Here is a 26,772-nt window from a genome sequence, read left to right as displayed (position 1 = left end):
GACACGTTCCTCATGCATGATGACATTTTACAATTTCCCATTATGTGGAAGATATCTCTGATGTAATAAATTTGTATATATGCGAATAGTTACACATTAACCTATGTGTGCATTTTTAAGAGCAGTGTACGGTTGAGACCAGCAGAAAAAAATGCTATAACTGCACTGAGACTATCCTAAGGTAGATTAATGAGAAATATAGACCACTAATCCTCTGGGATCAGTACTTTATACAAGTGTGTATGTGAGCACAGATATCATCATCTAAATGGGTAGGTGTTTGCTGCACCTGTACTGAATACTCCAGAGCATTTAATCTCTTCATTCGCTATCTATTCAGGTCATTCCTGCTAAAATAAATCATAGTGAGATTTAAAAACAAAAAACAAAAAAACATTGAGGATCAGAGTATGGTATATGTGCATACCTGTGCAAAGGCGGTACACTGTCGATAGTTTTGAGGCTGCCGCGTGTGGATACCACATTGAAGCTGTCAGTGCAGTCACAGGAGACATGGAGGTAGTATTTGGGGTGACGATTCTCAACTACAACAATGAGCCCCGCCCAGCCGTGGGTCAGGTAGTAGCATGTCATGCCTTCACGGCCCTGAGAGCACAGAAATGTGCAAAATAAAATGCATGCATAAATAGCAAATTTGCAAATACATCTGTAGTGTTTCAGACATACAGTAAGTCCACCCTTCAATAGCCACGATGCTCCTAATTCTTATATTAAAAAGTAGGTAGTAGTGTAGCTGTATTCAAAGCTGCAAGTTTTCATTATTAAATAAAATTTAAAATACAGTCAAATTTTTGAATAGTTTCCAAGGCAACTGCATGTCCGAGGCTGGTGTAGGTGAAGAGAGTGATTTTTGTTCTAATAGCATAAAAAAAGTGCAGAATAGTTTTTTCCCCCAAATACAACATTTCCTGTAGCAGCACTGTATTCTGTTTGCAGAGAGACTGTTAGATTTATTCCTGCGTAACTCTTTAATGCCAGTGTAAAAGAGAAAGGTCTTGGTCTCTTGGACGTTTGATGGACTAAAACCATGATCTGACACCAGTGTTACACTTGGCTGAAATATATCCAGCTTTCTGACTACAATGCAGATGCACTGAAAATCACCAACGGCATCGTTTTTTCAAAAGTGTTAAGACTGCATTTTGCATGCACAACAACACTTCTCTCAGAAGGTGAGACGACTTTCATCTCTCACACACTGATCTCCACTGATTTCTCTTTTGGGGCTATAATTGTATTAAAGTGAATACAAATACAGTCAAAGCGCTTTAGCTGCCATCCAGCAATTCTAATCAAACTAAAAAGATATCTTTTAGAAGTGCATGGATGTGTCTCAAAGTACAAAACTGTATTTTTTTTCATGACTTGCATTATTTATTAATAAAAAATAATGTAAAACCATGTTGTTAACACTATGCTTTGTGTAGTGGCTGCCAGGTACTCCAAAGTGCTTGGCACACCTACTGTGAGTGGTGAATTCCTAGAGAGCTAAATGCAATAACAAAGGTGATCTCAAGTGTTTAAAAAAAACAGGTAAAAATACCAGCCAATGTGACAGTGCTTTTGGGAAAGCGCTGTTCAGGAGAGGAGAGTCAGGATAAATAGTTTTCTCGGGTGTGAACAGCTGTGCATATATGTGTGGGAGAGATAATGTCCGTGCACTTGCATGTGTATTGTAAGTATTCATTATTATTATTATTAAATGCAAAATAGGATTCTTTAGTCTGTTAAGGATATCTAAAGTGTTGCTGCATCTCTTAGCGGCTTACAGAGTTGCAAGCATTCTCTAGCTTCACAAGCATATACACTCTATTATATTCAAGATGAGTGTGTGTGTGCGCAAGTGTAGGTGTGAGACATGACGATGGGAGGAAAACCGGGGGATGCAATAACAGATGTTCAACAGATCTACAGATTGTTTTTTAGTGCATCTTTGAGTGTGGCTCACCTCATGTCTTTCCCCTTTGTTTTCTGTGAGTAGGATGATGGCGTCGGCCAGTGTGGTGGCAGTGGCTTCCACTTGCTCCACCATCACCTGTCTGGAGCTATAGATGGCGAGGATGTAGCCGGGGAAGTCTTGGCAAGGCCGTCGTGCTGTTGCACTGGTTGGGCTTGAGACTGGGGAGATGACAGCTATAAGCATCAAAATAACTGCCTTTAGTGAAACAACAACAGCAACAACTGTATGTTTGACATCAGTGGATTGGTTCTGTTAATATGGAGTTAATATTCATAAGATGCACACTGCATCTGTAGACCTACTGGGTGTGGGTGGACCTCCTGTCCCACTGACATTCATTTGCCAGTGGTTGAAGGCGCAGCAGACAACAGCATACTCCCCTGGCTCCAGCATCACATCACAGCCAACAAACTTCTTCACTGCTCGCTTGCTGTGAGCCATCAGGCGGCCCAGGGTCAGCTTGTTGCTGCTGCCAAAGGAGGCGCGAAACACCATGATGCACAGATCCAGTAGGTGGCTGTCGGCCGTGTCTGACCGCCTGCAGAGAGAAAGCATATGAATTGGTTAGAGTAAAGACAGGAGGGGCAGGAACAAAAAAAAAAAAAACAAAAAAACAAAAAACCAAAGGGATGAAAGGAGAACTTAAACTGATGACTGTACCTGCTTCCCTCCTGAAAAAGGGCAAACTCCAGTGCTGTCCTCTCTAGCACAGTGAGGGCTGTGACAGTGACTGGCCCGCTGGCCTTGCTGGGAAAGCAGCCCTGTAGCCTCACCTCCTGCCAGTCTGAGTGGATCTTACAGATGTCTACCGAGTCAAAGTACCTATCAGAAGAGAAGAGAGAACAGCAACACTTTTCTTTAGTCTAAATATGACAAGCTGTTGTAAGGTCTGTATATTTTCAGTTGCATGTTCTTCTTCATTTTATAGGTGGCTCTCCTCTTGTCTTATGAGCCAAGTCTATTTGTATGCATCAGAAGATAGTCTTAACATTAGCATAACCTCTGCAGGTGCTAGTGTACAAACACTATTTACCTTGCTAACATATCAGAATTCTTCCTTCAAAGACGGAGTCCCCAAGAGACATTCCCTTCCTCACTTTCAGTCTGTTTTTCATTGTTTCATCACTTCCTAACCCTGCTCTGACAACTGTCTTACATCTTACTTTTGTCTTCTTGACAATGAAGAGAAGTGAGGAAAGCGGGGTGGGGGGGTCTGTTCTGTGTTTTACAGTAGGTTTTGATTACCAGAGACAAATGTCTGCTGCTAAAATGTTTTTTTTCTTTAGATTAGTGCAAGCAAGGGCCTTGTAAATTGTCCTAAGAAGCTGATTGCTTTTGCTCACATTGAAACTAGCTTGAGCAGTTGCATGTGGGTTTGTTATATCGTACAAAGCAGAGAGATTATGTGTCTGTCAGACAAACAATAAACAGCCTGAAGACCGATGGGGATTGTTGTCAAGGCAGAACACATTTTTCAGGTTGGAGTTATTCAGCGGGACATTGACAGTGGTCCTCCTGGACTTACTGCAGCTCTCATTTTGTTAGACAGGAGGGACATGAATAACAGACCAACACTCACATATCTACTGGTGAACAGAATGACCTGTTGGACTGCTGTGACAATGTGCATTGATCAGATGGTTTGGTGACAATAAGGAGAAACCTTTTCTGGAAAAGGTTGCTCCCTGTCTGACCTTTTGATTGATTAAAACTTCCTTTAAACTTCAAACTTTAGACATTTACATAACATTGATTCTAAGGCAGTAATGTAGTTCAGTTTAGCAAATTAATCATATCAGGATTGTTTCAATCCCCAGACATAATAGAGATAAAAACTCTCAATTGTGATTCAGTATATTTTTGTTTTTAGTTAAGCTGTTACAGACAGCCATGTACTGACCTCCACAAGCCCCCTGGCCAAAGGCGTGGCAATTTTATAAAAAGGAACAATAAAAAACACAAGGAAAACATGATGATGTGTGTATCTGAGTGACAAGATTAATCCAATATGACAAAACACACTATGAGCCATGACATGTCTAAGCATCTGCCTGCCACATCCCTGGCAACCAAAGCAACCAGAAAAAAAAAATCCATTAAAAACACCACGGTGTGGGAAGTAGTGTATGATGTGCTTGTCAACAAACACAATGTACTAAAAACAACAAAAATGCTGTCATTCAATTTGGTGTCAATACCAGATGGTCAGTAAAATCCACATGAGCTGTGGCATGAGATCACTAAGCCATCCAACACACATCATGTGTGTCCATCATAGCACCATTACATTTCAAGAGCAATTTCACCTACACTTAAAGCTTTAAGATTTCCTTTACCAAACAGCTGGCATTTAGCAGAGCTTGGCTGGAATAAAACCTCATAGGAAGTTACGCTTTTTACATTTCTAACAGTGGTGGGTCTGGAATAAACATAAGAAGTGGGTAAGGTTAGTGTTAGCACCAATAACGTCCTTATAACCTAATCAGCTTGAATGAGAGAAAGGCAACTTTAACTTAGCGTCTCCAAGACAGAAGTTCTTGTCTTCCCAGCTAACCAGTTTATCTTGAAAGACCACGTCTCTATATTAAGAACATGCAGATGTGCCCTTTTCAACATCAGAAATATAAGACCATACATTTCTGAAATTTCTACCCAACTCATTGTGCAGCCACTGGTTTTATCACGTCTTGAGTACTGCAAAGCTGATAGGGCTAGCAGCATGTATTATCAACCTTGCCGCCCAGGTGATCCAAATGCAGCAGCACGTGTAATTTTTGATCAGCTTAAAAGCACACACACCACTCCTGCTGAAAACAAAACTTTTCTGCTGTTTCCTATGCACCTAAAACTTAAAAATAATGAAAACATCTCTGTCCCATCTTGCACCATAACCACCATGGTTCAAACCTGACAAGCATGAAATAAAAGTTCTTCATACCACTAGACAGAGAGACTGACTGTGAAAAATAATGTCTGATGACAAATGATTAGTTTACAATATTATGACTTCTGAAGGCCACTAGGTGGCAGACAGGCTTACCAAGATTGAATGAGTAAAATGAAAAAGCTTCAAAAAGCCACCTAGACTCAGTGGCCACTTCATTAGATCATCTTCACACCTGTACAGTCTAATGTAATCCAATACAGTAGTTCTGCCATGACTTCTGCTTTTACAAAGTTATAATTTCTCAGTCATTGTTAAAGCTGTCACAAATTTGATAATTATGCTATACGTTTATTATTAGAGTCATAGAGGATGGTGGAGTTGTACTAGTGTATTCAAACTATTTATTACTTAACTTGCTTACATAAGAAAAAGGTTGTAAATAGGAACACTCAGTATATCAGTGTCTTAATATGCACTGATATGTAAGCTGCATTTTACTTTTTTTAAGGTGCTGATTGTTTTTATGATTACTCATTTGATTGCTAATCAGGAAATGTTGTCCACAGTAACACCTCTGCACTACATTTTTTGTCCAACCAACAGTCCAAACAAAATACTGAACAAATAAAAAATCATTAAAAAGCAAGTATTAACTTACTTAGAATGTTTTCTGACAAAGAAAAAGAAGAAAATGATTGATCTTAATAGATCACACATTTTTGTTTAAACTTTATTCTTACTTTATGAAGTCTGTGTATTCCATCCAGAAGACCCCCTCACTGCTGCCATGAGCCATCAGCTCATGCCGCAGGTGCTGAGGCCAGTCTGTCCACTCATCTGACCAGCTGCCGTTCCACGAGAAGCGACCCCATGGGTTTCGCAGCCTCAACAACCTGAAGCACAGGTAAAGAGTGACAGTTAAGGAGGACGATGATAGAGAGACTAGGAGAGTCAAATAAAGAATCCAGTTAAAGCGTCAACAGCTTTCAGTGAACACTGCATCCCCATCTCTGCACTCATATTGCCCCTGTTATGGATGATTGCCTGCTTTTTTACAACCAATTTCATTTTACTGCCTCCTTCCTGCAGTGAAAAACTTAGGAGATATAATGGAAAACCATATTGGAGAGTCCCCACTTTCCAAAAAAAGCACAGGTGAATCACTGTTTCCAAGCTGCTTTTCATCTCCTCTGGCTCCTAGCAGGAGGACTCCAACTCATTTTAGATCAAGCGCCGTGGCTCAATCTTCCACTCTGATTGCTTTATGGCTGTAAATTAAAGTGACTGTGTGTGGCTCTTGAGCAGCTCAAATCTGGGATATATGGCTACTCACAACTTCCTGTTGCAGGTAGGATAGAAGAAGCCTCCATTGTGTGAACTCACAATGCAACGCGGATCAAAGTGATCAAACACTTGTGCACCTGCTCTGTATTCAATGCATCAATCTACATTTTCCTGTGAGAAACACACCTGGTAAATGCTACTTCTAAACTTTTGATATTTTTTGCGTTACAGCTACAACTGTTGTAAATAACAAATGACAAAGTGTTAGCCTAGTCTTGAAACAACAAGTTCATGACACCCGTAGACTGCAGAGCAGTAACAGCTGCTAGTTTGAGAAGTTATTGTAGTTAGTCCCTATTTTGTATTCCTATTTGAGTTTTACATTGAAATGAGATCCATAATGTTAACATAACTTAACATAGAAACACAGAACCTACCTGGCTAATGTCATGGCCACCAATTATAATTATAGCTGTTTCTGAGAAATTAGATTTACCATTAGTTTGAGATGGATAGCTTTTAACACTATGATACCCGTGAACCTTATGGAATATACACAAAGTATTGTACCTCCTACTGTTTATTTTTTATTTTTTTTAAATCATAGAACCACATACTTTCTGATCTGAAGGTTTTCCATTTTTGCAACTCTATAAGAAAAAGGTGACCCCAGTGTTTCTTGCTGTTTACTCTAGTGTGTTAGCATTTGATTTAAACATATGTTTACTACTATTACAAAACAATTCATCAAAAGAGAAAGAAACAATGAGCAAAGACGTTCTAGTGTCTATTCATACCTGTAACCCTGGACATCTCGTACATCCAAGATGGAATAAGCATGCCGAGGCCGCAGACCTAGAGACTCATACACAGCATCATCTACTTTCATGTTGCCTCCTCCACAAGATGCACCCATTAAAAACCTAACACACAAGGATGACACAGTGTAAGTCACAGGGTTTATTAAATTGTCAGTGACAAAGATAATAGAATAGGGATAACTAGAGATTTGAGTAAACTACTTTTTGTTTTACACAATAATTTTTTTCTTAATTTTTACCTAACCGGACAAAAAAAAAAAACTGAAATCAAATCTGAGTCGAGGCAGTGTTGGGGCAAAGGGGTTTGAAATTATGTGAGACCAGCTACTGGAAGTCCCCCTCCCACGTACACTGGAGGAACATCATTCAAAGTACAACTATCATACATGTGTTAGTATGTTAATGATTAATGTTACATTTGTCATAATTTGAGCAATGTGTTTAAGAGATCAGGCAAAATGCTTTGCTGAAGAATTGGACAGACTCGCAAAGCACCTATACGACATGTAAGTGGTTGGAGGAAGGCAGCAGAAGAAGGATTTGAGTTTTTTTGACACAACCCAACTAATTGTGTATTATTATGCTTAACCAGACCCTGACATCCTTATTCTGCTGTTATTTTCCCTGCACTCCCCCACTTACCCTGCCTCCTTGGAGCTTAGCATCTTGGCCCAGATGAGGTCTGTATCAATGGGTTCCTCCCGTGGATTAGTGGAGCTGACTTGGAGCATAAGGGAGTCACAGGGAGCCCCTGTTAGTGTAGCAAGACCCTCGATGGCGCGGCCTGCTTGCAGTGCAAAGTAGGAGCCGTGGAGTTTGGCTAAGGCCTTCTCAATCAGTGCCACCCATAGCTGCTTCCTCTGGGCCTAGAATGACGGGAAAAAGAAATAGGAAATATTTAGTCATGTCAGCATGAAAGTATGACTCACTTAAAGAAGTACACTTGTAACAGGGCGTTGAATTTCTTCCTGTTGGCTAAGTTTTTCAACATCATTATTAACTTTCAGGATAACCTGCTTTCTCATATAATTCTACTTATCTTATCATAACCACCCCTAGAAGTTTTTGATGTTTTTTCCCAGCCTGTTATATTCTTTCCAGTTTGCCTGTGTGCTTGGTTTTGTTTCTCATGCTTTATTTGTTGCATAATGCAATACTTCATTTGTCCTGTAATTGACTGCTGATTAATTACACCTCCAGCTACATTCCTCCTCTGTGGGTCATTTGAGACATGCTTGAGATAAAAATCTAGATAATTAATTAACTTGAACTCACATTAGGAAGTTAATATTACACTATAATAAGCTGCAACTGTGAATGAGGTGGATGTGGCTTTATCCACTTTATGCTCTGCTACCTTGAAGGCTCACAAAGTGCTGCAAATGTAAAAACCAAATTAAAAAAATTCACATCTGCATGCCTAAGTAGGTTTCTCTCATCCTCTGTGTATTCACAATCTTTTTTCTCTAAACTCTCTGAACTTGAACAGAACACAAATTACATGAGATGATTTTCAGTGTGTTTTCTGTGTGTTTTCCGTGTGTTTTCCCTTTTGTGCTTTGTGCAGTGTCCATGCAACCTCTCTAATGTTGACAGTGTATTCCCTCCTACAAGAGTCCCTGTATCCCCCTCTGGTTCCGACCTGGGAGAAAAGGAGGTAGCCATAGTCATCACAGGGCAGCATGTCGTCGACCAGCACTGTCGTCCAGGTCCCGTCTTTACATAACCGAACCTGGTAGGCGCCCTCTGGGCAAATCGTTCTGGTGATCATCACTCTCTCCACTAGCTCTGGACGCTCTGCCAGCACTGCCAGCGCACTCAGGAACCTGGAAAGAGATAAAACTCGATGAACAGGAAAATAAAATGTCAGATCAGGATGAGCAGATTGATGAAGGAAAGGATGTGACTTTAAACTAAGAGCAAAGACAACATGAATTTGGAAGTGAAAGAAATGGAGAGGAAAAGACAGAAATGACCAACTGATTGTGACGGACAGGTGGATGGCTGAATGGACAAGATAATGCCGACTGACAGATGGAGTCAAAGAGATGAACAAAAACAAACAGACTGACAAGCAGTGATCAGCCTGTAAATGTGGAAGTAAAACATTCTATTGCAAAAGGTACTTCGAGCAGTTATGAAAGATGGTTTTACATAATTTTGCCCTCATTGAAAATCAATCACATCTGATGAGTCAAGCTTCGGTGCTTTCTGGCTGCCTCCCCATTACTGTTAATTCACCCTGCAGCAAAGATGAACTGGCCCGACTCACCTAATTAGCTTGCAAGAGAAATTAGTTAATCAAAAATCCAGATAAATCAGAAAATGCTAATTTCTCACAAGGGAAACACAGCTGGGGACACATGAAACTGAGTTAAAAGGAATAGATTTTAAAGTGAACATTAGCATATCTAAAATTTGTTGAAAGAGAACATGAAATGGCTACATGCAGAAGAGGTTTCAGGACAATGAGTGAAAAATTGTTTGGCTTTCAATGCTGCTGACTCACCACTGATTTTGACCCATTTATTAAAAACATATTTAACTGACTAGTCCCTTCATCTAGATAAAAGGAATATCCCTTTCAATCCACCTGTCACTGTGTGTGTTAGCACAGCAGCTTCTGCAACAAAGTAAAACTCTTTTGTGTGTGGTTGGAAATGTGTATTATTAAAGCTATATTCCATCTGTTCAAGTGGCATCTGAGTGAGGATGAGCAACCCATTCAGCCCCTGATGAAAAACTAATCGGCTACGAAGAATCAAATGAAAATCCAATTAGCCGTGTCATAATGTGACTCAAATGTCAGCTTGCACTGCAGCCATACTCAAGGACAAGGATGAGTGGCACTACTTTCTTCTGCTGCCATTGGTTGGCGGGCAGGAGCTGGAAGTTTGCTAGTTTATTAGGACATGTTGTGTGTGTGTGTTAAGGAGAGAGCGAGCGACTCTGAGTGAGAGACATGCAGCTAAAGAGGAAGAATTTGGGTTACATTCTGTCGCAAGTTAGAGGATTCAGCTCTGGGGAGGGTTATTTTTGATAAGCTGTACTGTATGTGCTGGTGATGAAGCGAAAAGTTGGGACAAGTTTGCGAGCGACTCTTCTTTGTTGTGTATGTGTGAGGATGGCAACACACACCCCAAAGGACACACAGAACAAGAGCAGGGAGATAAAGTGTGTGTCCAGACCCACATTCCAGTGAATAATCTTCCTGTCAGGTGTATCTGTACATCTGTCCAACTCCACCCTACTCTCTCTTTTATTTTACCCCTCCTTTCTTTCTTTTTTTACCTCCCAATTTTTCATTTTCTTGCCTTCGCTTGCTATACTTACTGATTCACTGCCTGTCAGTGTTTTCGTCTCGCTGTCTAAAGCAGATTCAGACAAAAAACACACAGTGCTGTCTGTTTTATATCCCTTTGAACTTTCACAGAAGGTAACTTGAATGAAAAACTTCCTTTCACATTGGGGAACTATGGCTATTCTTGTTTGACCTGGGTAAAGTATTAATCAGGCAAGTTTCCATATTTCTGTAAATGAACTATTCAACTTCAGATTAAGTTAACTTAAGATATACTAATATGTGCATGTTCGGTTGTGATGGCTCACCAGCAGTTTCCGAGCAGGCCTTGCAGGATGTCAGAGGGCCGTGGCGTGCGGAAGACGGACCACTTGACGCCTCGGTCTTTGAAGTTACTGCAGTTGATCTCATGAGGGCGTAGCCACTTTTTAATTCGCTGCTGGACGCTGTCACCCTCAGGGAAACCCACAGAGCGAGGTCCCGGGGGAAAACTGTCATCCACAAAGTTCACTGAATTCTGAACACGGATAAGAAGGAGAAAATGAAATGTAGAGAGATTACAAAGTAATAGTGCAGTGAGTAGCATCTCATTTCTTAAACAACCATGTTAAAAGACACATCCTGTGGTAAGGAAAAAGGTGTTAATCTGTTTCAGAAGGTTCAAATTATTGGCATTCACCAAGCAAAGAAAACATCTAAGGAGACTGATGAATGAACTGTCCAATGGAAGAAGGTCATGTGGTCTGATGAGCCCAGATTTAGCCTGTTCCAGAGTGATGAGCATCAGGGTAAGAAGAGAGGGCTAAAGGGCCTAGTGCCTACCGTACCAGCCTGTGGGGGCAGTGCTATGATCTGGGGTTGCTGCAGTTGATCATGTCTAGGTTCAAAAATGTTATGTGTCCAAAAAATGAGGTCAGCTGACTAGCTGAATATACTGAATGATCAGGTTATTCCATCAATGGATTTTTCCTCCCTGATGGCACGGGCATATTCCAAGATGACAATGTCAGGGTTTATCAGGCTCAAATTGTGAAAGTGGTTCAGGAAGCATGACATATAATTTTCACACATGGATTGGCCACCACAGAGTCCAGACCCTAACCCAAGTGAGAATCTGTGGGATGTACTGGAGAAGACTTTGTCCAACTCTCTCATCATCAATACAAAATCTTGCCGAAAAATGTATGCAACTCTGGATTGAAGATAAATGTTGTGACATTGCAGAAGCTTATTAAAACGATGCCACTGTGAATTTGTGCCGTAATCAAAGCTAAAGGCGGTTTAACAAAATATTAGAGTGTGTGACTTTATTTTTAGGCAGTATAGATTTAAAACAGTAGGAAACGTATCACTGAAAAAGTCTTAACTGAAACCACTGAAAATCCTTTTTTAAATCATGCCCAAAGGAGCTGGCGGGAGCACTTAAAAATAAAGCTTTTCAAACAGATAATACAAGCTTGAAGGAGACTTTCAGCTTTAAGGACTAACTGTTAATCTCTACCCTTCATTTTTGGTACGACATATTATGCAGGTGGATGATTAATACAGGACACTACAGGCCACCACATGAGCCTGGCATTCTATGAAGAATGAAGACAAGCGCTCGCCTTCCAGATTTATTAATGTGGCATAAGGACATTACTTTCACTGCTAATCACACGTGTGCATAGCAGGAAACTAAATGTGTCACCATATACCCCAGCCAAGATACAAGAAGACACGTGAAAATCACTTTTAAGCACCAATTATTTAAAATGACACACTGGATTTCAGTGTTCTGAAACGTAACTGCCTCTATACTGTACACAGGACCTGGACTACATGGATACATTAACAGATCAAGACACCTAATCTGACACACTATCTGGCCATCTAAAACTCTCCTGTACAAACCTGAGAGGGCAAACAGCCACACACGCAACCCTCCCTATCTGGTTTCTTATTTATGGTGTCAGGAGTGGGCTCAGCCTTTCGTGTTGCAAGGCAGGATGTATTGTGGGCACCCTACTGGCTCATAGTGAAGCAAATTGATTATTCGCTTTCCTTCACAATCCAATTCTGTAGCCTTTGTGCAGCATTAGCTAGTAGACAGAATCACTTCAATGTCATCTCACCACCCTAAGGTCTCCATCTACTGTATCTTACAGATTCTATAGCCCACCGGCTTATATATGACCCTTGCACTAGCTTGTGGTGCATAGCTTCAGGGCTTATGTTGTATGGGCTTTGGGCAAAGTTTAATTCTCCACAGAGGCAGAGAAGGAAACTTTGTCACATAAAGTGACTGAGCTTCAAACTAATGGAACTCACAGAGCACAGTCTGTACAGGAAGTTGGCTAAGGAGGAATGAGGGAGAAAAGACAGGGACCAGGGTTAAAAAAGTCATATTCTAATTTTCTTCTAGTTAAAGGAAACATAAGTTGATGAATACACCAAGAGGGCCTAATGATGACATTGGATGGCACACCCAAGTGTGCTTCAGCATATTCCAATCTATCATGTCACATCCACCTTATATATCGTGAACATATGTGGACTGTTTGGAGTCTTGAAACAGATGTTAATCAGCATCAGCTTGCCAATAAGACAAAGGCTGTGCTGCACATGCTGCAATTAGCTAGAGCTCATTAAAGGTAATTCATCTTAAATGCATTCATATTTCGAATATATCCATCTATTATCTTAACTGCTTTTCCTGTTAAAGGTGGCGGGATGCTGGAGCCAATTCCAGTTGTCTCCAGGTCTTCCAGGTTTCCAAGGCTGACATATAGAGAGACAACCATTTACCCCGATGGGACAATTTAGAGTCACCATCTATGGTAATGGTTTTGGACTGTGTATAGAATAACAAGCACAAACATTTCCTGTTCAGGTTGTGGTGGAATTAACAGACTACAAATATGTATACATTGCTTTTTTGAATAGTAATCTTATGGCTAGATATCTGAGAGACAACTCATTGTGATAAAGAACTATAGAGCTGGATTTCACAGAGCCACACTTATCAGTGCCAACACAAAAGCATCCCAGTACTGTCTGGCACATATAATGCAGTCACTGGGAGTGAAAACCTGTCACTGCAGGCGGTCACAATTCACAACCCACCATGAAAACCAAATCCTCTCATAAAATCCTAAATGTGTGAAAAAAATTCAAGCAACAAGTAATACAAAGAGTGGTATGAGTGAGGGAAATTAAACAAATCAGAGTCAATCTGTTGCCATGTAGCATCTTTTTGTTGCTCTTTATGAGGGTAACATAGAGAGGGAACAGAGGAACCTGTTCCAGCCATGCTCGGTTTTGCTGTTCAATGGTGATGGCTGTTAGCAGCATTTATTTTTTTAGCACAGTGAGCAAGTAGACAAACTTTGTTGAACTGGAATCATGGGCTTGGCAGCCTACACATCTTCTAACAGGGTTAACCTAAAAGTTTATTCAATATTATATTTTCACTACTGGTGTTTTGATACTTGCCCAAGTGTTAATCCCTTAACAGAGATGGATTGGCAAGACAAGCGCCTCTTGCTAAGCAATTTAACCCCCTTAACCTCTCAGACCACTAAAACTGAGCTGCAGCTATTGATGCCGTTCGTGATTACATTCACTGTATGGAAATGGATCATTTCTGCTCCTCTCCTCTCTAGCTCTGTTGCTAAAAATAGGCTCGTCCTGTGTTCACCTTAGCACACACACAGCCAGCCACACGTTGACTGCTACACTGGAGAATTAAGTGCATTCGTGTGGAGAGGGCGGGATGGGAGCAGAGGGGATGTGGTGTATGGCTAGGGGAAAGCATATTTTGAGATATTAGCACTGAAGAAAAAAAAACAGGATGTGCATGTGGGCATAGATACGATGGAAAGGGACAGGATAAAAAGGAGATGAAGAAAGAAAAGTACTTTGAAGAGTGCAGAGGAACAGAGCTAGAGAGAGAGTCCTAAAATATTGGTAGGAGAAAAAGATGGATGATAAAAGAAAGAGTAGCTAAAATGTTGATCTTAAATTAGGAAAAGAGGGGGGGAAGGTGGGGGACGGGATCTCCAATATCCTTCGTTCCTCCTGAGCCAACCTCCTTCCCACGCTCACAGCAGAGAACCCTGTGAGTTTCAAGGAGGCCATTAATAATGCATTCTAAAGCTCACTTTATACTATTGTAAACATGGCATGACAGGTGCCATAACGGTGTAGTAGGTGGGTACACATCAGACACTAAACAAAATCTAAAAATATCCAAACATCCAAAAACAACCTGAACCTAAACATTTCTGGATTCTGAAATGTACATGCTGATGTTTAATTAGTCCACTCAGGTTTGTCTCATTAGCATAGGTGTTAGCAGTCTTAACAAGAGGTCTCAAGTGAGCCCTTCTGACAGCCCAGGTAGCATATCCATGACAACATAATACAGGCTTATCAGAGGTTCAGCATTGCAGAGACAAGACAAGCATGAAGTGGTGTGATACAAAGAGGAAAAGTAGGGTTGTCACATCTATAGTTGCTAGGAAAGACATTTCAATGTCTCCAATCAGCTGTGAGACTGTGAATCAAAGCAATCAGGGCTCATGAACGACACAACTAATCTCAGTCTTCTTGGTCTTTGAACATTAAATGCTGAGGCACTGGAGTGGGTAAAATGCATCATTATTTTTTGGTTAGTATGACAATACACAAGTCTGTAATTACAAAAGAATAATTACGTTTTCTCTATCAAAAAAAGATAAAACACTTCAAGATTAACTTTGTGTCAGTAATGCTGTGATAGTTGCACAGTTTAAGGAAAATTGTTCTGTTTCAGAGTGTATACTGATGTAAAAAAGAAGGGTTTGCTGCCTGTCTAACAGAAAGCACAGTTCTGCTTTAATAACTTAGCAAATTGAAGCAGTGAATTTCACTTTACAGGGGAATTAAATTCTGATTGATCAAAACTGTTTTAATCTCTCACCGACAGGTTTTCTATTATACACTAAAATGTGATGCATTACATGCTCTAATGTCTGGCTAAATAAAAAGTTGTGCTTTGAGTCAACTGAGGACAGAAGTCTGTCTCAAATTAAGCTGTCAGCATTAAAAAAAAGTCTTATCCCACCAGAGTCTATTAAGAACAAACAATTAAAAAGTAATAGTAAGAAGAAAAAATTCAGAATTTCAGAAAGTGACTTCACTGTGACTGAGGGCACAGTCTAGATATAAAAATGAGACACTATGCTTCAGCAGATCATTTAGGTGTCCAAGTACTTGGTCGTTTAAAACTAAGGTAATTAAGCAAGTGCAAACATAGGCAATGACAAAGCTTATTAGCATTTCTCTGAAATTAGAGAGATTGAGGGAGAGGGAACATTGCCAGACTCATAACAAAGAGAGAACTCACAATGAGTAAGCTGTGCTTTGCAGGCAATGTGTACCCTGTGACACTTTCAGCACTAATAGAAGTAGACCTCTCAAAGAAGTCAAGGGAAACAAAATCCTAACAGCAGGTCATATGAAGCAATGAAATGCGAAAGATCTCACTATAGACATGTGCTTATAGCATACTAATAACATGAAAAACCTTTTGTATCTGCTGCAACTACTTTTTCTCTTACCTCTCTGCAGAAGCTGACTATGTTCTCCCAAAGTTCCTTAGCCTCACCCTCATCATTTCGTCGACGGGCCTCAACATGCATGCTCTCCCTCCTCTTCAGAGGCTTCACCACCTTGCGAAGAGTGAGGTACTGCTGGGGTGTGTGGCACGCTGCACAGTTTTTGGCCTTGATGTCATTGAGCAGCGTACATGCTGGACAGCTCCATTGTCCTATTTTCTCTTGAAGGCTCGATGAGGAAGAGGACGAAGAGGAACTGGAAGCAATAGCAGAAGAGGAGGAAGGGAAGCCCCGGGCCTGTTTTCGTGTTTTATGACCCGAGGAGGATGAAGAAGGGGGAGGTGTGCAAGAACATGAAGCAGTACCAGTCCCCAGCGGGAGGCCACAGTGTGTACAGCAGCGGGGCAGGGGCGCCTGCTGCTCCTGAAAGCCATGGAGCTTGGAAGAACCACAGGCTGAACACTTGGGTGCACCTGTAGGGTTGCGTAGGGTGCACTTGGAGCAGGCCCACGTGCTAAAATCTGGGCTGGAAGGGCTGGCTGGGGTAAATCGTACCGTCTCACAGCCTACAAGGTCAATAAGGTCAGCACCAGCCCGTGAAGATCGGCAGGCCTCGCACTTAGACGAGCCACCGGGGTTGGGCAATGAGCAGCTAGGGCACTTCCAGGTGGGGGCTACTGAGGAAGCAATAGGAAGGTGAGGGGTCAGTGGGTGGTGCTGAGGGTCTTCTTCCTCCAAGATACTAAGACGCTTGCTAGGGTATGAAGGCTCCTGGGGTTGAGCATGTTTCGGCTTGGCTGGCCGCTGTGGGCCTGGCTGGGGTGGCACACTGGCTGTTGAAGGGGAAGTGGGACTGGGAGTACTGGTGCCTGTGTTTGGTGGGCGCCCTGGAGGGGGGACCTCTCTTCGGCTGCGGGGCACGGGGTTGTTCTGGAGGGAGGAGAAAGTAGTAAAAGCAGAAGAGAGAGACTGTGTGGATCCGTGCAGGGGTTCTTGAGGATCACAGGGAGGTGCTGGGGGAGAGTCATCTGTTAGGTCTATGAGTAGTGGGGCAACCCCTGGTGTGTGAACAGGAAACCCCAGCACAGGTGTGCGCACCTCAGGTACCACTAGTGCCTCAGGAGGGATTTTAGGCAAAGACAGTTTCCTCGGCCCACCACAGGCTGAGCATGACAGAGCCACAGGTGTGTTGTGAAGTGTGCAGCGAGGGCAAGCCCAGCCTGAGTGCTGCCCATCCAAGATGAGCACCTCTCCATTGCTCTCAGATCGTCGCAGCACTTCCTCTTTAGCTGGATGCTGTCCATGGGGCTCTAGTAGCACTGAAGGGGTAACAGTAGGAGTTAGGGGTTCGGGCGGAGCAGATGGGAGGCCATTGGTAGTGGAGGCTATGGTGGTGGTAGGGGGTGTGTGAGTGGCAGCAGATGGCCCAAAGCCGCAGACAGAGCAGGCTCCAGATCCCTGGGGATTGTTGAGTGTGCAGCGTGGGCAGGCCCAGCGATGCTCCTCAGTGCTGCTCAGCCGCAGGATCTGGTTAAGGTCGGGTTTTTGGCGTGGTGCCTCACAAATGGAGCAGCGAGGTGCTGCGCCGGCATTTAAGAAGGTGCAGCGTCCACATGACCACTCACTGCCTCGCACTGCTGCTGCCATGGAGCCAGGAGAGTGAGAGTGGCTGAAAAATAGTAAACAATGAATCAAAAGCAATTCAACAAACAGAAACATAATCAGTTAACAACACATACTGTACTAAAACTGCGATTGTTAAGAAATATCGATCATTAATATTCTGAGCAATGTCAGTGGCATGAAGTAGGGGGAAAGGACAAGAAGAAGTGTCTCAAAAAAGTGAGAAACAACAAAAATGGAATTAGTCAGAATTTATGCTCCCAGTTAACTATGGTTGATTATCGAAAAGGAAGAGAGGACAGTGAAAATATCTCGGAGACTGCAGGGAGGAGGGACAGATACAATTAGAAAAAAAAAATAGAGTGTGAGAGGAAAAGATTAGGCAGTGCAGGGGAAAAATCTAATCTCCATCCTGAGGGCACTGAGGGCAGTAAATCCATACACAATGGCCACATGATTAGAGCCAGGAAGACAGCACATAGAGGGGAGGAGTAAGACGAGAGGAGCCAGAGGAGAAAGCCGGAGATGAGGCTGTTATTTCCTCAGAATACCAAGGCAAGCATTCCTTGAGTCCTCCTGGCTGACACTTATTAGTATAGAAAAAAATCACATAGGATGTCTTCCACTTAATACTGGCACCTCTCTCTCCTCTTACTCAGTGAATGTTAATGCAGGGTAGACAGGGGAAATGTAAGGTCAGGTCACTTGCATGCCTAAATGAATTTCCAAATTAATTTTGAATGGATGGGTCTATTAATTCTAGCTGCACTCTAGTGATTTTGGCATATTTTATTGGTGAATCATTCACAATACTGGTTTAAAGCAATTAAAGACAACTGCTTTCAATACCTTTAACAAAATTGTAACTTTATAGAGGCAAATATGAGGAGAGCAAATCTTGCAAATTGTCTATCTGGTCAGGCTACTTTGCTGATTTTCACCTCCTACACATAACCTAAGGCAGTGCTTTACTGAAAACTGACTTGTATGTAAAATTGCTTATGTGTGCCTGCATTTCTCTCAGTCTGACTTATTGATAGGTATATTGGAGCCTTTCGAACGGAAGTAGCACAATTGGATACCCCTAGAGTGCAAGGGGAGTTTGAAGCCTTGAGGGATAGATGTGGTGGTTGTGTAGACAAATCCATAAATGTCACTGTCAATCAAGCTGCTCATGTGTGAAAACCAACAGAGAGAAGGTTAAGTGGGAACTGAAGGGTAGTGGAGGGTAAGGTGATAAGTGTATACATTGATCCCAGAAGCAAAGATGTAACCTCAGGATGACTGTGAACATTCTGGCAACATTAATCCTTTTTTTAAAAATATTTTATTTGTATAACTATGCTGATACCCATGACTGCCTTGACAAAAGCTTCTATGGGGAAGCAATAGATTGTGGCTTTTGGTAAAATATCCACTCCCTTCTAAGAAAAACATCCACATAATTCCTCGTTTTCCCATCAAGGCATGGAGAAAAACAATCTCACTGATCACATGACAATTCTAGATAGAAGAGTTTTGTGAGGTGACTGCTGGTTGGCTGGGCTAGATCCTGCTCTTTTTTCCTGCTTCACCATGTTTCCCGGCCAATTACTTGCCCTTAGTTCAACTCCATTCAACCCTTTAAACAGACGAATCCTTAGAACCAAGAGGAACCTCTTACAGGCCAACTCCCAGCACCCTGTCTTCTCCACTTGTCAACTCTCCTCCCTAAGGTAAAGAGGATGGTGACAGCAACAACGGATACTTTGAGTGTATCTCTGTGTGTGTAGATGCTTGCCGCTGGGTATGAGCACTTTTGTGTATGCAGACATGTAGCTGTAATTATTTGTACATATAGTATAGCAGCTTGTTTTAGTGTGTTACTGCACTTGTGCTTCGGTTTGTGTGTGTCCTCTGCCCAGGGCTACTAAAGTATGAAAGTAGATGACCCAGTGCATTATGTCAGGAGGCGTTAGCACTGCATTCATTCTCCTGGGCTGAAGTCAGCACTTCAACATAAACCAGAGGCCCTCAGAGTGAAGAGGAAGCCTTCCAATGATAAAAAATAAGCAGAATACATATTTGTGATTATACACAAACACTAAGACATGAGAATGTAGCTCTTTGTTATGTTTAATCTTTTAATTCTTTTTATTTATTTTATTACACGATACTGTGTATGTCTTTACTATGTCCTTCGGGTAGCTATAAATTATTATGTATAGGTAATTTCTGTTATAAACATAACATATAATATATGTTATAAAATATAAACTATATTTTAGACTACATTAGTTCTGTTGTTTTTAACTTTTAATGTCACTTTGACTCTGCTACTGTGACATGTGAATTTCCCCTTCGGGGGATTAATAAGTGTTATCTTATGGGTGTTAATGCAGTATTGACAGAAAATAATTCTTTACTATGCTCTGAAAGTATTTTATCCAACCTGTGCTGTCCTCACACTGCAACACATCTCCCACCTCTTAGCAGTTTAGTTAAATGTGGTTGAATTAAGTGACAGCCCCATGCTAGCATTGGTGGCACATGTTCACACTGTGCTCAGCTCTCAAAGGCCTGCCTCTCTGAGGGCCGCAAACAGCAATGGCGATGATGCCAATAACAACAACAAGTGTTAACACCTCATGTTTGATGACAGGTTCGTCCCTGTGGCCATTTTCGTAACTGTCAGATCTCTTTCATCTCCGGCAAGAGAACAAAGCCATGGTGTCAACCAAATGAAGACTTTGCCAAAGCAACTGATTTGGTTCTTTCTGGAGCACAGGGATTACAAATCCATTATGTTTCTGTCTGCAGCAATAGTTGTAAGAGCCTTTGATCAAAATAATCAGGCTCCCAAGGAAATGTTAATATCCAGTTTAATTACTTCATTATCTATTGTAAGTGCTGCACCTATCAAATGAAAGCAAGACATAATGAACGACTACAACCACAAACCTAGCCCTCAATTAAAAGGATGCATTATAAATTCATGACCCCACACATACCTTTGTATGTATCTACAGTAAATGCCTGCAGCAGAGGATGAACCACTATAGTCTGAGATCCCTGCATGCTACGTAAAAGGCTTTTTGCTGTATACAGGCTGTATTCAGTCACAGGACTGTGTGCAAACACATATATTCAAACACAGGCAGACACGCACGCGCACCTTTTGTCCTTGGCCCTGTGTTCAGTGAAGCTGCTGTAAAAGTGCCCACTTCAGCTCCTCAGCGTCGCAGACCTGGGCATAAAGCCAATAGCTTACAGTGTAGAGAGACAGAGAGCGAGTGAGGAAGATAATGAGTGAGTGAGAGAGAGAGAGCGATAGAGAGATAAATCTCACCCCTAGAAAACCCATCATTTTGCTTTGGGGTCCTCAATGCAACCTCATGATCATGAAGTACCTGCTCATATGATAAATTCACTTAAGCAAGAGCATCAATGACCCCCGGTCAATGACCCCTGGACAATCACAGAGCTCTAAAACTCTCTCAGCAAACAAGCAACATTATGGTGAGGGAAAAATATTGAATTAAGGAAGGAAGCCTTAAGGCTTTAACGAAGTACTCACCTATGACAAACACATGGCAAAGAGCTGCAGCAAAGAGTTATAGAATGTAGATAAGGTGGTCCTAATATTGGTCAGTAAGGGAACAAGAAATGCTGAAACTTTGGTAAGTCTACAAAAGCACTGCTGATAGTGTTTAGGCCACCTATGGCAAAATACTTGGACGCACGCCACATACTGAACTCTGATGCGAGATCAAGTGAGCCGAGCCTGGCCAGCTCTCCCTGCCTCGCTGCGAGACATTTGGCCTTAGTGTGACGGTCATTAGCACTGCCTTTCCAAGGTTGGCCCAGAGCCCAGTGCCTGAAGGGAAGGTGTGGTATCCTCCTTGGCCACTGGGTGAAAAGTGTTTCAGCTTTCTTTTTTATAGTAAAAGATAATAATAAAGAAGTGCAAATTGGCACTGACAATTTAAACACTTCACTTGCTGTCTAATGATTAAATCCTGGCATTGGACTAAGCAAAAATGTAAAAACAGTCAGCAATTCAGAGATATTATGTAACACATGAGCTGTCAGTGTCACACACAGTTTCCATGACAGTTCGTCTGGTGACTAGCTGTGCTTTCAGAAATTTGCAAACACACGGTTTCTGAAAGCCTTTACTGTAAGTATCAGGAACCATATGGAAAGCCTTGATCCATATACAGACATATGCATACAGTATATACATAAACAGTTTAGTGTTATTCTATACTCTCAATTGTTATCAGACAGATAATTACTAATTAAATGACACATACACTTCCTGGTAAAAGACTGTACTTGGCAGACTCCCAGTTTGTACACATTACAGTTGGCGTGTGTGGCTTGTACTAAAAATCATATAGAATACATGCCAAAACAGATAAGCTGTGAGCTACACAAAACAAAGGGGTCTCTATTGGTAAGATTAAAAGTATTTACCTAGTAAATTAAACTAAACTAAATTGCTCAATCTTGGCAGGATGTGGTGAAGTGAATTTACCTCTGTTTGGGTGCTCATAATTAATGTATCCAATCCATGCTTGGTCAAGCCTGTCATTAGACTTTACATGTCTCATTGGAAGGGAATTGTTGCTACAGCTTAAGACTTAGCTTAAAAGCAGACAGCAGAAAAAAATCAAAAGTGGTTTTAATGTTGTGGCTGATGTATGCACGTGTTTTCTATTAGATTTCAGAATGATCAGCAATTGCAAAACAAAGTTCTACAAACAAAAATGACGAAAACAATTGAGATTTCAAAGTTTAAACAGTTATTCTGTTTCGTTTAAATTTATAAGACCTACACACATCAGCATTTATAATTATTTTAATTAACAATATATGTTTGTTAGTTTAAAAACAAAACAAACATTGTATTTGGCCCTAGTCTCATAAACCCAACGGTTCAGATAATCAGTAATTGAAAATTCGAGTTTCTTGGGCTGTAAATTAAAGTAGTTTTGAAGACGCTTACATTGGGTTAATTAAGCTTAATTAATTATCAATGGAGTAATCAATACTGCAAGTAGTCACAGCCATACTAGTCCACCTTCATGCTGCAAAATCAGCAGAAACACCCATTTCATTCAGTGATTCCTTCAAGCCTCATTGCTAGCTTTGCAGTCTTTTGCAAATATTTGCAAAATTTGCAACATCTCATTTTAAACATGCTACTGTTGATCTGGTGGTGATGGACTTGATGAGGTATTTGCTGAAAATCGCTAATGTGAGGGGCAAGATTTGGCTGAAGTCACTTTGCGAGGCAGGCTCCAGATGTAGCCCAACACGAAAACACACTCAAATAAAATGAGTCACTCTAGTGACAAATATTTGCAGGCAGTTTTATTTGAACATACAAAACGAGAACTGAGGATGTTGATACTGTAAAAGCTCTATATTAGAAGAATGCCTTTGTTATTTTGTACTGGATGATGAACTAGCTGCATCACTAGGGAGTGATTTTTATAGCTAACAGTGACAAGTGGATTATCCACAGTACTGGTATTGCTGGGTGTGCCTTCTGTTTTACACTTAATCCATGCAAACATCTATGGCAGATAGAATAATGATACCAACTAAGTGTTGCTTGTTGTTTAACAGAGCAGAGCTGTTAAAAAATAAGACTCATCCGTGACCAATATGCCCTTGGAAAAGACATGCTGAAAATGAAAAATAATTAAAAAAAAAAACAAGAATGAATGTTGAAACAGTCTGCATTTGAACACACCCAGGAAGCTCTAGTGACAGGAATTAGATCAACACTTATTCTACACCACAGCTGAAATAACCCACTGAGAATTTATTTTACCTTCAGTAATAAATACCGTCTGACTACAGCGGTTTTACTTGCAAATAGTTTTGTTTATCACTTTGTTTTTTTTCTTGCTTGCAAGATCAAAGCAACCCAATCACTTAAAAGTAATTTTCCCCTTGCAAGCATGTGCCATTCCGCCCTGCCTTTCACAGGAACTGATGAGTCAGGGCCAGATTAACTCTAAGAATGTTTTTTTTCTACCTGCCAGGTAGTATATTGTTGCATGAGTATGACTCATAAATCAAGGCTGACACATCTCCAAAATTCATCTGTTACACTAAACATTATGGTGCTCAGCCATGCACAACTACTCATCTGACACAAGTATCTAGAGCCTGACATTAGTGTGAGATAAAGAGTTTCTGCTCTGACAAGCTGCTGACGTGATACAAGGGATTGGTGACAGCAAAGCCTGAGTCACAGGGGACAAAACAACAAGATAATTGGGGAAATCTTGATGAAGTGACATTGAGCAGGACACTTTTTAATGAGATAAGAGACTTTTTGAGACAGAATATGAATATAGAATAGCTTTGTAAAATGTTATGGTGTGGCACAAATATTCCACCAGAACATATTAGACAAAAGCTCTTTTGAAAAGTGTCCTTAGGCTGAGGCATTCCTCCAATAAGCAAAGCTGAGGCTATACACTATACAGAGTCTTTTAAAAACTGAATAAACATTTCCTTCTTAAAACAAAAATGAAACGAAACAGCACAAGTAGGGTGTGATTCTGTAGAAACAAGGGCGGTGCTGTGTAAATGTTATGTGTTATGCGACACATAATATGTGGTTTGGTTATGTTTTTATGAGTGTAAGAGAGTTCATTGCTGCTGCTGCTGCTGTTATTTTATGTAAAGCTGACGCATCTTGTGAACTATTAAGTTAAGTAACAGGGTGAAGATACTAAGAATGCTAATAATGGTCAAGAAATTGAAAAAGAAACAAGAAGAACAACTGCAGCTTCTGACCTCTAACTGTGCCCTCATTGAATATTTCACAACCGGTGCTCATTTTTGATGAGTGAATCTGTCAGTGATGGAGACAGCTACAGACATGTGAATCTTTAAACAGAGGAAACTGTCTGAATGGGTTTCTGCAAGCATCAGCAGAAGGGAGCAAGGCAAGAGAAAGCAGGAAGCTGGCAGAAAGCTTTCTGAATCAGCTAGGAAGAAGGGGAAGAGGTGGCAGGGGGCATGGCGCTGTGGGCACTGAAACCTGCAGGGCAAGATCACTGCTGACACAGTGCTGCCTTCAGCCAGAGGACAACCTGTCAAACAGGCAGCACAAAGTAGAGTTTTACTTCCTGTTACTTAAACACACACTTAAGCCTTAGAGGCAGACCAGTAAACACCACTTCATATGAGGTTGCTCTAACTTAGTGGCCTCTGACATCACTAATCAGTGACATGAGTAATCAGCAGGTTATATGATATTCTTCCAGAGGTGCAATTTGCCAGTACGTTTGTTTATGTGTGTTAGACTGCCAGGTTACAATGTTTGGTCTGATCTAGGGCCCACAGGAATTAGGTTACTGAACATATGCTACAGATTTCCATGGCAACTAGAGTGGGAGAATCTGGAATCATGTCAGTTGCCGTGCCAATGGGCTATTTTTTCTGCATCAATACGCTGTTTTCCAAAGAAAGCCACACTGTGAGACAAAGCCTGCGTGCCAAATCTATTCCAGAGGCTTGGGGACTGTCCTGGCGGGGCCTTGTCTTCATCAGATAGGCAGCAGCATGGGAAGATGTGCTCAAATAATTCATACATAAACGCGGCCAGTGACCATGCTGGTCGAATCCGAGTGTAGCCGTTTTAATCCAATTAAAGGGAGGAGAGCCAGTGGAATGGAGCAGCAATAAGCACCATCATCCATTATGCTGGGACAGTGGAGACCCTGGGATCAACTCAAGAGAGAGCAGACACTGAATTTAATGGCTCAAGACTCCCCAAGGCCATATGCAAAGCAACACACCAGCAGCATTGGAGATAAAATGAAGTGCAGCCTTAAAAAATAACAGCACTGGGATAAAACTGTACTGAGATTATATCAATTAAGATAGAGAAAACATTATTCCAAAGTTATGAAATACTGCAGCACATATATACAGCTACCCCCTCCTGTCTGATGAGCGGGGACTATATCGAGTGATCCTTCACAGTTGGGGTACTGATTCAGTGCACAAAAACACTTCCCAAAGTCAATGGGTTTGTACTGGATAAAAACAAATTGAAATCACCCAAGGACAAGTCTGTTCATGCAGTCTCTAAACTAACAAAAACAAGGCAAAGAAAATGTTTTATTTGACAATGCATTAAAGGAAAAAAAATATGTGAATGGCTGAAGTTAAGCTGGGTTCATAGTGTTCTGTTGTTTCTATATTTCATGCTCTGTCACAGCTCAGCAAAGCTTGCCTAACATTGTTAGGCTCACACAGCAGTGTGTATGTGCATAACACTGAGTGAATGCGTGTGTAAGAGAACATGTGCAACTGCACAGTCTTTCTAAAGCATATACTGTCAGAGAGGTGTGTGTATCCCTTTCTCATTTGCAGGAAAAGACAATAATATTTCTGTACTGTGCAAATCTGCATGCGTTTATGTGCTCAGCTGACTGAGGGTGTAGTTTGACTGGTGGTGGAAGCAGATGCTTGTTGCTACAGAGATGCACAAACCCATGGAAGAGTGTTGAATAAAAAAACAAGTAGACTTGTGATGCAAAACTACACTGACAGTATCAGCTAGATTTGTGTTTCATCCATGCATGTTGCTACAGTTGAGAGAATCATGCTTAAGCATGGGCTAAAACCAGTCCTGTCTTCATCTTAAAAATGTAAAAGAGTAAGCAGTTGAAGCCATGACAGCCTTAACTCTTAAATGTAGAGCAACTTCAAGTGAAGCACCGACTGCAGCAGGCAAGAATCAAGAAAGATGAAAGCCCAACTGGAGACTGATGCTGAATAAATAATGACATCCATTGTGTGGAAATGCGATCGGGCTCTCTGAAAATCAATAACTAACAACCGGACCAGGATGCACTGAGTGACTCAGCAACGACTTCAATACTCTACAGGCGGTCGATCTCAACTTCCCATTCTCGTTCTGCGAGACACGACCCAAAAAAGCTGAAGGAAAACTGGAAACACTTCTAAACAGGTTTGCGTGATGGTGGTTAAGAAGATCTCTTGGAAGAAAGTCAGTCTAAACTGTGGGATGACCTGCACCTTCAAAGTGAGCTTCTTACAAACTACTGAAAGGCTTTTCACTATGTGGACACTTACTCAGAAGGAAATGGCAGGAACAATGTTACTGCAGTGAAATCATTATTGTAGACAGAAAACCTGAATATATCTATTACATATGGTCAATACTGAGAAACATGGTCTCTTTCACAATTAAATTTAGCTTTGCTACACATAAACCTCATTCGATTAGCCACCTGCTGCTAGCTTGATGTTTGTTT

At 41.3% G+C, this 26,772-nt stretch overlaps 1 protein-coding gene across 3 annotated transcripts in view; it reads right to left on the bottom strand.

Moving 5' to 3' along the window:
* capn15 (calpain 15) overlaps positions 1-26,772 on the bottom strand; it is a 35,699-nt gene that overhangs the window by 3,611 nt on the left and 5,316 nt on the right. For 2 of the 3 annotated variants that reach the window (XM_026351050.1, XM_026351047.1), the window contains exons 2-11: positions 15,857-17,522; positions 10,583-10,791; positions 8,616-8,799; positions 7,616-7,839; positions 6,950-7,075; positions 5,609-5,761; positions 2,642-2,803; positions 2,284-2,519; positions 1,970-2,154; positions 428-606 (exon numbers count right to left, since the gene is read on the bottom strand). In XM_026351050.1, the coding sequence (XP_026206835.1) occupies positions 428-606; positions 1,970-2,154; positions 2,284-2,519; positions 2,642-2,803; positions 5,609-5,761; positions 6,950-7,075; positions 7,616-7,839; positions 8,616-8,799; positions 10,583-10,791; positions 15,857-17,500 (3,302 nt within the window). In that variant the 5' untranslated portion in view covers positions 17,501-17,522. The remainder of the gene's footprint in view (positions 1-427; positions 607-1,969; positions 2,155-2,283; positions 2,520-2,641; positions 2,804-5,608; positions 5,762-6,949; positions 7,076-7,615; positions 7,840-8,615; positions 8,800-10,582; positions 10,792-15,856; positions 17,523-26,772) is intronic. The other variant, XM_026351048.1, reaches the window with a different exon arrangement.

Source organism: Anabas testudineus, chromosome 19 (assembly GCF_900324465.2).
Source record: "Anabas testudineus chromosome 19, fAnaTes1.2, whole genome shotgun sequence".
Lineage (NCBI taxonomy): Eukaryota > Metazoa > Chordata > Actinopteri > Anabantiformes > Anabantidae > Anabas > Anabas testudineus.
This window is presented reverse-complemented; position numbering and strand designations above follow the sequence as displayed.